At 47.1% G+C, this 11,029-nt stretch overlaps 1 protein-coding gene across 2 annotated transcripts in view; it reads left to right on the forward strand.

Moving 5' to 3' along the window:
- LOC115531331 (formin-like protein 1) overlaps positions 1-9,533 on the forward strand; it is a 25,557-nt gene extending 16,024 nt beyond the window's left edge. Inside the window, exons 14-27 of one of the 2 annotated variants that reach the window (XM_030340523.1) lie at positions 1-56; positions 508-807; positions 1,248-1,372; positions 2,720-2,922; positions 3,640-3,874; positions 4,247-4,315; positions 4,410-4,490; positions 4,699-4,828; positions 5,589-5,752; positions 6,153-6,254; positions 6,570-6,668; positions 7,043-7,157; positions 7,860-7,960; positions 8,377-9,533. The exon at positions 1-56 is cut by the window's left edge and continues 260 nt beyond it. In XM_030340523.1, the coding sequence (XP_030196383.1) occupies positions 1-56; positions 508-807; positions 1,248-1,372; positions 2,720-2,922; positions 3,640-3,874; positions 4,247-4,315; positions 4,410-4,490; positions 4,699-4,828; positions 5,589-5,752; positions 6,153-6,254; positions 6,570-6,668; positions 7,043-7,157; positions 7,860-7,951 (1,771 nt within the window). In that variant the 3' untranslated portion in view covers positions 7,952-7,960; positions 8,377-9,533. The remainder of the gene's footprint in view (positions 57-507; positions 808-1,247; positions 1,373-2,719; positions 2,923-3,639; positions 3,875-4,246; positions 4,316-4,409; positions 4,491-4,698; positions 4,829-5,588; positions 5,753-6,152; positions 6,255-6,569; positions 6,669-7,042; positions 7,158-7,859; positions 7,961-8,376) is intronic. The other variant, XM_030340522.1, reaches the window with a different exon arrangement.
- Positions 9,534-11,029: the final 1,496 nt, after the last annotated feature.

Raw genomic sequence — 11,029 nt, forward strand, 5'->3', positions numbered from 1 at the left:
GTCCGGACAGGTTGACCTGCAGGTGGTCTCTGTAGACCCCCTGGTGTCTCCCACAGGTCAGACCTCATCTCTGGGTACCTTACCTCACACCGAGGCTACCAAACACGACAGATATATTGCACATCTCAACCCACACCCCGCCTTCCTCCGAAAAATGCTGAGCCACATCTTAACATCTGAATCTGAATCAAACACTAGATCATTTGTTTTATCGATCAAGAAAGCACTTGATTTGTTTTGGCTTGACCTGCAGACACCAGTACAGAGTGAGACCGAGTAGACTCTGCTTTGGAATGCAGAGTTAGTTCCACAATGTTTAACCAAACTTCAGGGCGTTTAACACTATGTGGTCCGGAACACATAACAGAATCATATATCACATTGAATGATGCTTCTAGGAGTGAAAAAAATAATAATTATGATATTTTATGAGACTGTGCATTTGAAACAGTATTATATACAGAATGTCTCACTTCCTCTGAATGTTTTTTGTCCATCTCCTGACAGTTCAACACAATATCACGGATGTCCTTCAGGACCTCCCTACTGAACCACAAACCCCTCCTTCAGAACCAGCAGCTTCTTTCCTCACCGCCGCTGAAGAAGCTCCCTCATTGGCTAGTGTTGAACAAGCTCCGCCTCCTTATCCAGCTCCACCCCCTCCTGCTGCAGCCCCACCCCCACCCCCACCTCCTCCCCCTCCCCCTCCCCTTCCTCCTCCTCCCCCTCCAGCGCCACTCGCTCCCCCTCCTCCACCGCCCCTTGGGTCTGCTCCTCCACGGATAGGTGGAGAAGATAAATCCACAGGTGAGAAGAGGGGTTGGGCCAGCTAGGGGGAGGACCTACCAAAGGGGTGGAGTCACATGTTTATTGTTAAAGGGGCCTGACTTGTGTGCACTAAAGCCATTAAACCTCTGCGTGGACACTCAACATCCACATTATAGTTGTTACAAGTGATTAGCCGTGACAAGCAGTTTTGAAAATCGGCCTCTTCTGACATCACAAGTGGGCGTGTCCACCTGGATGGATGACGGATAGATGAGCGACTGATCTATCGTAGAGACCAGGTGGACAAGCTCACTTGTGATGTCAGAAGAGGCTGATTTTCAAACCGGCTTGTCCCACCACTCGTCATATGTCACCTTTAAACCTACCTGCCTCTGATGATACGTGCATATGGTGAAAAGGCGACGACACTCATTGGGTGATTAAACCAAGGCTGTGTGTTGTTGTTCTCTGTGCTCCAGTCCACCGCAACAAGAAGACCATCCAGACCAAGTACCGCATGCCGCTGTTCAACTGGCAGGCCCTGAAGCCCGACCAGGTGGAGGGCACCGTCTTCAAAGAGCTGGACGACGAGCACGTGCTGGGGGTGAGAGGTCAAACGGGCTTACTCAGCAGAGGGCAAATAGTGCTTTACATGTGCCCGCCACTGGAGGTCTCCCTCTCCCTTCTGCAGTCCCTCGCTGTCTCTCGCCCCCTCCGTTCGGCCGACCCTCTCTCTCTATCTCTCTCTCTCTCTCTCTCCCACCAGGAGCTTAATGCCTCTTATCCTCTCAGTCCCACCAGGAGCTCTGTCTCTTACCCTTACGCTCTCTCGTCCACCGGGGCCCCTAACAATGTATCTCGCCCCCTCTCTGTCTCCCACCAGGAGAGCTCTCTCTCTCTCTCTCTGTCTCTCTCTCCCTCTGTCTCTCTCTCTCTCTCTCTCTCTCTCGCACTCTGTCTGTCTGTCTGTCTGTCTGTCTCTCTCTCTCTCTCTGTCTCTCTCTCCCTCTGTCTCTCTCTCTCTCGCACTGTGTCTGTCTGTCTGTCTGTCTGTCTGTCTCTCTCTCTCTCTGTCTCTCTGTCTCTTTCTCTCTCTCTCTCTCTCTCTCTCTCTCTCTCTCTCTCTCTCTCTCTCTCTCTCTCTCTCTCTCTCTCTCTCTCTCTCACTCTTCAGCAGCTCAATGTATCTCTCCCTTCCTCACCAAGAGCTCAATATCTCTCGCCCTTGCACACACTCGTGCACTGGGGTCCCTCACAATGTAGCTCGCCCTCTCTCTCGCCCACCAGGAGGCCTCTCACTCTCAGCTCAATGTATCTCTCTCTTCCTCGCCAAGGGCTCAATGTCTCTCGCCTTTCCTCTCTCTTCTACCTGGAGCTCAATATCTGATGACCTTTCTCAATCGCTTTCCCTACACTAGCTCAATGTCTCTCTCTCTCTCTCTCTCTCTCTCTCTCTCTCTCTCTCTCTCTCTCTCTCTCTCTCTCTCTCTCTCTCTCTCTCTCTCTCTCTCTCTCTCTCTCTCTCTCTCTCTCTCTCTCTCTCTCTCTCTCTCTCTCTCTTTCTCTCTCTCTCCAACCTGGAGCTTAATATCTTTCGTCCTATGGTCATCCCCAGGAGGTTGATATCTCTCGCTCTCTCTCTCTCCCACCAGGAGCTCAATGTCTGTCGTCCTTTCTTTCTCTCGCCCTTTGTCTCTCCCACCAGGAGCTCAATGTCTCTAGTCCTTTCTCTCTCACTCTCTCACTCTCTCTCTCGCCCTCTGTCTCTCCCACCAGGAGCTCAATGTCTCTCGTCCTCTCTCTCTCTCGCCCTCTGTCTCTCTCACCAGGAGCTCAATGTCTCTCGTCCTCTCTCTCTCTCTCTCTCTCTCTCGCCCTCTGTCTCTCTCACCAGGAGCTCAATGTCTCTCGTCCTCTCTCTCTCTCTCTCGCCCTCTGTCTCTCCCACCAGGAGCTGAACATGGAGGGCTTCGAGGAGCAGTTTAAGACCAGGTCCCAGACAGCCCCGGTGGACCTGGGCACGCTGAGGGTGAGGGTGGTCCACAAGACGCCCAGCAGGGTGCCCCTCATGGACCCCAACCGGGCCAAGAACCTCGCCATCACCCTGCGCAAGGCGGGGACCACCCCGGCCAACATCTGCACCGCCATACAGACGTATGTTGTCCAAGCATCAGTGTGTTGCCATGGAGAAGTTGCTGAAGTCTGCTGCATCAACTTAGTTTCCGAAGTAATTTGGGTCACAGGAAATGGGGTCCGTGAATTGTCACTTTCCGATGGACTGCTTGGATAATTGGCCTTTTGCTTTCTTTGCTCTTTCGATTTGTCACGGGAACAGATTTGATGTTGCAGATCGTGATTACTCACAACACTCCTGTGAAGCAGAGCTTAAATAAGGAAAACGGGAGCATGACGGTGCCCCTTTAATGTGTGGTCATAAATATGGGTGTAAATACCATAGTGGGGAGATCAGCAAAATGGCTTCGCTAGACGAAACCATGAAACATTAAAGAGCCTCAAAGGGCATAGTCCAAACAAACATCCAAGCATCATCAATAATTCTCCACTTAATTTCTTAATTAGCAAACAGTCCAAGGGTGTATTCTAGTTTACTAGAATGTGTAAATAATTGAACAGGTGATAAAAAAATAAGATAAACATTATAGTGCCTGAAGCTTCTCTCTACTATTTACAATTTCCTCGTTTAGCAGACACTTTTCTCAAAACCAATGCCATTAAAGCGAGAGAAGGCAATTTGGAGAAACCGGCCAGAGTAGGCTAGATTTAAAAAACAAAAAAAGGTCTTTCCTAGCTTTAAGACACAGGGAAGCTTTAAGTCATGCTCTAAATTCTGAGCTACCTCCTTGTTCACAGGTACAACCAGGAAGCGCTGAACCTAGACTTCCTGGAGCTGCTGGAGCGCTTCCTGCCCTCCGACTACGAGCTGAAGCTCATCCAGAAGTACGAGAGCGAGGGCCGTTCCCTTGAGGAGCTGGGCGAGGAGGACCGCTTCATGGTGCAGTTCAGCAAGATTCCCCGGCTGGCCCAGCGAATCAGCACGCTCGCTTTCATGGGGAACTTCCCCAGCGTCATCGTTTCACTCCAGACGGTGAGCTCTGATGGGCTAAAAGGGGGTTAGAAGGCGGGGCTTAGAAGGGCGGGGCTTGTCAGTCTAAAAATTATTCCTGGCTGCTTTTCCTGCTCTGTGGATGTTGCAAAACCCAAAACCTGTAGTAGTCTGCTTTATCTTGAGTGTTGTTTGATTTGCGCTGTGCTTGTTTTTGAGGCTTTAGAACCATTCTTTGGGCGATGACAGTGTTGTGTGTCTCATCGTAATTTGGCCATTTATCCTGGCCCTGCTTTAACATTGACAGTAAATTGAATTCAGGTTACGGCCATGTCTACAACCTACACATCGGTCCCTGTGATTGTGTTTTCAAGAGAGTGAACATTAACGTTGTTGTTTTTACCTTCTGCTCAGCAACTCAACGCCATCATCGCTGCCTCCATGTCCATCCAGTCGTCCAGCAAGCTCAAGAAGATCCTCGAGGTGACTATGCTAAGCTCATGTAGCTCATGTCTCCGACCGTAGCTGTATAGGGGTATGCTGCTTAATGCACTTCATCATCTCTTTTTTTCCCCAGATCATTCTAGCGTTTGGGAACTACATGAACAGCAGTAAGCGTGGCGCAGCATACGGCTTCCGACTGCAGAGTTTAGACCTGGTGGGTCACCTCACTATCTGATGCCTATACCCAACTAATGATGTCTTAAGACTACAATCCCCAGCAAGCAATGCCTTAAGACTACAATACATAGCTAGCAAAACCTTAGCAATACCTTAATCCTATTATCACTATCACTAATCCTTTAACATATGTTTGTATGGCATATAATCCTTGGAATATAATTGATCTCTGTCTTTTCCTCAAGCTGCTGGAGACCAAATCCACAGACAGAAAGCAGACATTGCTGCACTTCATAGTGGACATCATCCATCAGAAGTACCCCGAGCTTCGCTCATTCTACACAGAGCTGCACTTCACCGACAAAGCTGCCCAGGGTACCTGTCTGTCTGTCTCTCTGTCTGCCTGTCTGTCACTCAGTCCTTCCATCTATCCACCTGTCTATCAATCGATCTGACTGTATTGAAAATTGTACTCTATACATTTTTTCACTATTATAACTGTTCATTTAGTTACCAATGTGCCAAATATTGCACAATAGCTTCAATAATTAAACATGGTATTTTTTAATAGCCTCTTTTTCTTTTTTTTTGGAAAAGTTTAAAAAAGTCCCCTAAAATATCAAGAAAACCTTCAAAGGCTAATGTTAATTTATTCCTGTTTTTAATAAAGTGATTAATGTCTTTACATGTCCTTATCTATGGAGCCAGATGTGGATTATGAACCAGCCCGGTTATCTATAGCGCCAGATGTGGACTTATATTCTAGAAACTTCACTCTGGGGACGAATCACATTAACACTGCCTGCATCAACCAATCTACTTGACCGCTTCTCTCTACAGACCCACTGATTGGTCGAAATTCTGACCACTCAAGTCTTGTTTGACGCCACTTCTCTTTGACCTCTGTTCATTTAATGAATTGTTAACAAATCAAGTCTGCCTCTCTCTCTCTCTCTCTCTCTCTCTCTCTCTCTCTCTCTCTCTCTCTCTCTCTCTCTCTCTCTCTCTCTCTCTCTCTCTCTCTCTCTCTCTCTCTCTCTCTCTCTCTCTCTCTCTCTCTCTCTCTCTCTCTCTCTCTCTCTCACTCCCCCTCTCTCCATTCCCCCACTGCCCTCTCTCTCCCTTTCTCCCACAGTCTCTCTGGAGGGAGTACTACTGGACGTGCAAGCTCTAGAACGAGGCATGGAGGTCACCAGGAGCGAGTACGAAACAGAAGCAGAAAACGCCGTCCTGAGTCACTTCCTGTCCAGCACGGCCGCGCCACTAGACGCCGTGGTTGCCGACGCCAACACCGCCCAGGTCAGGACACCGCCCCGACCCCCTCCCCCTGCACATCCTAACCCCAGATCTGAAAGAACCACCTTAGTGGTTCCAGGTGGTCTTTCGGGGTCAGCTGACCGAACATGAGACCCAAGGCCAGTGATCGGGTTTTTCAAGAGGTGCTTGGAAGCTGATAGGATAGGATGTTTGACACCTCGCCGTAAAAGGTTCTGGGTTCAATCCTCAAAACTGCCTGTAGTCATCTCTCTCAACGAATACCTGCTCATTAATGACACCTGTATCATATACATAACAAAAAATAAAAATAAACCAGTACCCACTGTAAGTGGCTTCAGATAAGGATATCTTAACAATGAGGGGATAATTAAACAGTGATTAGACAGTCAGCCGGTAAGGAGTGTGTTCCCTGGGGTTCCAGGAGGCGTACGCGACGGCCGTGGAGTACTTCGGAGAGAGCCCCAAGACCACCACGCCATCCGTCTTCTTCCCTGTGTTCGCCCGCTTCATCAAGGCGTACAAGGTCAGAGGTCAAGCTCACCCCTCCAGCTCCATTTTGACGACGTCGCTGTTATAACCAATGCCATACCACTGTTGTAATTGAAGCTTGTTGATGCATCTGTTTTAGTGAATGTGTAAAAAACAAAATAATGAGCAATAAAATGCGAGAAATAAAATGTAATAAACAATCAAATGGAATCCTCAGGATCCTAAGCAAGAAGTGCATAATTCAAAATAATACAGTTCATGTTCAAAATGGAAAGGGAGAAGTCGAAAACAATAAGAGCTTCAAATGACAGTGAAGGCCAATGCTAATGCTAACGCTAACCCCACACAGCAAGCCGAGCGGGAAAACGAGCTGAGGAGGAAGCAGGAGAAAGGGACCGCCGACGCTCCTCCCACTTCACCCAAACCCAAATTCACGGAGAACAATAAGGTACCCCTGCTGCTGCATCCAATAATAACGACTCCGCGTGCTGTTCAGAGTTATTTTAGAAATTAGGTTGCAAAGCACAATTTCGTTTGTATAAATTAGATGAGTACTTTATTCATCCCCGAGGGGAAATCCAGTAAATTCAGCTTTTGTAGCTGCTCCAATTATGGTTGTAAGCTTCGATTGTTCTCAGTCTCACTTTTAAGTCTCTTTGGATAAACACGCCTGCCAAATGACTCAATGTCAAATGTAATTAAACAGACAACCCTTTGACATTAAAACAAGCAAACAAAAGAACCCCCCCTGTGGTTTTGATGGTTTTGATGGTCTCCCCTGATGGTTTTGATGGTCTCCCCTGATGGCTCTGGGTCCTCCAGGTCCCTATGTCTCCCAGGTTACCCCAGATGGAGCTCCTGGCCGAGCTAAAGAAGCGACAGAGCGCTCCGCTGGTCAGAGAGGGGAAGGACGGCGCCATAGAGGACATCATCACAGGTAGGAGGAGGTGGAGGGCTGCTCTCCTAGGGGAGGTAGGAGAGGGGAGGACAGGGGAGGAGAGGGGAGGAGAGGGGAGGAGAGGGGAGCAGAGGGGAGGAGAGGGTAGCAGAGGGGAGGAGAGGGTAGGAGAGGGGAGGAGAGGGTAAGAGTGGGTAGGAGAGGGTAGGAGAGGGTAGGAGAGGGTAGGAGAGGGTAGGAGAGGGGAGGAGAGGGTAGGAGAGGGTAGGAGAGGGGAGGAGAGGGGAGGAGAGGGTAGCAGAGGGGAGGAGAGGGTAGGAGAGGCTAGGAGTGGGTAGGAGTGGGTAGGAGAGGGTAGGAGAGGGGAGGAGAGGGTAGCAGAGGGGAGGAGAGGGTAGGAGGGGAGGGGAGGGTAGAGAAGGTGGGAGTTGTTGGGGGAAGGTAGGGGGGGTAGGAGAGAGTAGGGGAGGGTAGGATAAGGCAGGAGATGGTGATGGTAGGAGATGGTTTCTTGTCCTACATTTCTTTCTTTCTACAGCTCCTTGTCATTTTAACTCGATAGTCTTTCTTGCCTTAGTGCTTTCACCTCCTTGGCACTTTCGATTTTCCGTAATCGTTTTTGTTTTCTTTCTTCCACCCTTTTTTCCCCCTCTCCCTCCCTCCATCTGTCTCTCTTTCTCTCTCTTATCCCCCTCCCTCCCTCCCTCTCTCTCTCTCTCTCTCTCTCTCTGGTGACTTCAGCTCTTAAGAGTGTGCCCTTCACGGCTCGCTCGGCCAAACGGTCGTCTCGTTTCTACAGCGACGCCGTCTCCTGTGACGACGGACTGTGCTAGCTCCCTGCGGTACGCTCTGGACTCTGCCCCTCTCTCTCACCCACCTCTCCCTCACTTTCTCATTCTGACTCTCGCCTTCTTGCTCCCTCGATTTCTTATGCTTTCAAAGTCTCTCATTTTCTCCACAGAGGGGCCAGGGGGTTTAGACAAATACCAATGAATCCTAGGCTCCGTTCCAAAATGTTTGGAGATTTAAGAAGCGAGTGCGAGTGGACTCGCTACAGAACGACTGCTGGAATGCAACCCCTAAACGTAAAGCCCAAACAGGCATGACACGTGTGGCCATGTGCTTTGGGCTTAAGCTAATCTCGGACCAGTAGGGAAGTGGTCCCGCCAGCCGCCATCAGACTCCAGGTGGTACCATGGACGACAGAAAGAAAAAAGGACAAATCTAAGCGTGTTTGTCTCTCGTTGCCCGGCTGTAGATCTGAGGAACCAGCCGTACCGCAGGGCCGACGGCGGAAGGCGAAGTGCCAAGTGGAAAACCTCCCAGCAGCTCCAGGTCTCCTCAGACATCTCCCTCTGAGCGCCTGGAACACACCAGACGAGACCAGATCCGACCAGACAAGACCTGGTCAGACCTGATCCCACCCGATAAATGATGCTAGCCCAGATTAAACTAGACCAGACCAGACGAAACCAGATCAGAATAACAAGATTTGTGCACAAAGAGCTGCATGTAGAGGCCAAGCAGGAATAGGATCATATATAATATATACATAAAGTGCTGTCTTCAAAGTGACAGAACAAGGTCAGATCTCTGCCACCAAGGACTAAGAGTCGCATAAGAACACACACACAAGCATGCACACACACACACACACACACACACACACACACACACACACACACACACACACACACACACACACACACACACACACACACACACACACACACACACACACACACACACACAGCGGTTCCTTTCTTGTTAAACATCTCATGGTTCTTTTTCCTTCAGAATCTGTTATGTGTTTAGACGAACAGGGACATGCTAATGCTAATTCTTATTATTTCCATCTCGACCGGTTCTGTTAGACAATCATTAGAAAGAGGAACACCAATCAGAAACGATGGGATAGACGGAGCTGCCGGTTGCCTATTTACCATGATGCATTAGCAATGCTTACATTTAGGTTGTTAGAGATGGTTGAGTTTAGGTCTAATGGTGGTTATGTTAAGGGCGAAAAAAAATTGAAGGTTGCATTTAGGGTGTGGTTAATTCAGCGTCAGGACATTGGGGCAAGCAATGCATCATGGGAAAAAAACGTAAAAGCAGCGCTCAAATCAAGGGGTTTATTGAGTTAATCTTTGAACTCTATGAAAGTGTAATATGACTGGATAAAATTGAATGTGCATGCTTTAATCATCTGAGAGAATTTTAGATAAACACGTTAAAAATTGAAAAGATACATAATATTTTATTAGCTATATTTTTCATGAAATTTGAACTGCAAGATGATATGATGTTCTAATATTTGTAGTTGCATATAATACAACAGAAAATAGAACTGGATGAAAGTGTTTTTATTTACTTCTGTTTTTCAATTTTAAATTAATAAAATTTTATACCAGTGGAGATTAGTTTGTTGGGTTTTAGTTTGGGAGGATACAATTTTTTTTACTTTTTTCCAAAACAATAATTGTACTTTTACAAAAACTACTAATATAAGTGCCAATATTAAAAATATAAACCAATAAATTGGAGATTATTAAAAATGACTATATTCATTTTTAGATTATTTAACCTATTTAGTCATTTAGCAGACACTTACAAACCCGCTATACAAAGAAACTTACTGTAAGTGACGTTGTGTTCCAACGTCTGGTTGTGGGTTTGAGGCGGTGGTTTGAAACAGCTGAAGGTCAGGTTCAAATGACCCTAGATCAGTGATTTAAGATAGAACATGTTTCACTACACGATGAAGCTGTAAAGTTGTTCAAGGTTATTATCAGATGTTGTCAAGGTCAAAGGGAACGTCTCTACCACATCAACATCATATAGTAATATCTAGGATTCAACAGAACCAGAATAAACTGGAGAAACACACCTTACCTGGGGCAAGCAACCGCTCAGCAGACGTCATTGATCCTTGTTGGACGACGCTGCGGCTGAAAACATTCTCCCACACATCGAGGTCCGAGCAGTCAGTGAAACAAGCGTTTTGTATAAGAGGGTCACTTTTATTGTCACAAAAACACGACAGGAACGTACAAAAGCAGCCACCATCCCTCGTCACTGGCCCGTTTCCCCTCAGATTCTCTCCGTCACAAGTCTCTTCCTCGCTCTAGGTTGGTATTTGGTGTTGTGGCACGCAAGTATTTACTCATTCTTCACGTTTTCACAAACAACAACAAGCATCACTCCCACACTCAACAACAAGAAGTTGATGTACAATATTTGAAGTAATACTTTGAATATATACTCTGTTTTTCTCACTGCCCTCTGGGGGGGCCAACGTCATAGAAAAGCTTGATGCTGTACACTGATTGTTTCCTGTATTATGTGCTCCAAACACAGGTAGGACAGTAGTATACATACAGTATTACAGTAGTATACATACAGTATTACAGTAGTATTCATACAGTTATTACAGTCAGACCTGGAGGGCCCAGCGTGCAGAGTATCCAGGAATGTTTACAGTACACATGCCACACGTCAGAATATCGGCTATAAAAAATCATAGGATAACTAGAATAAAAATAAAAACAAGGAGCTTCACGTAAAAATGTATCTGTATTGTTTTACTTTGTTGAGTATATACTGTACAGGAACATCTAGAGGGAACAACCACACGTTCATCGATTAACCATTGATACTCATTGGTTAAAGGCTCGGGCAGAGTATTCTGAGGATACTCGGCAACTAGAGGTACTACGGGAGGAAGACAGATACGTTATGAGTAGAGGTTCAGGCTACTCTCAGGAATACTGCGTTCGTGGTTCAGACAAACTGACAGTTAAAATAAACAATGAACTGTTACCCAGGTCCGGGCGAGTTGAGATGTACTTTATTAATCTGGACGAGAAAACAAGGTTTCGATCGAATGCACTGATGTATGTAACGCGATATTC

The sequence above is a fragment of the Gadus morhua genome, chromosome 18, assembly GCF_902167405.1.
Source record: "Gadus morhua chromosome 18, gadMor3.0, whole genome shotgun sequence".
NCBI classification, from domain to species: Eukaryota; Metazoa; Chordata; class Actinopteri; order Gadiformes; family Gadidae; genus Gadus; species Gadus morhua.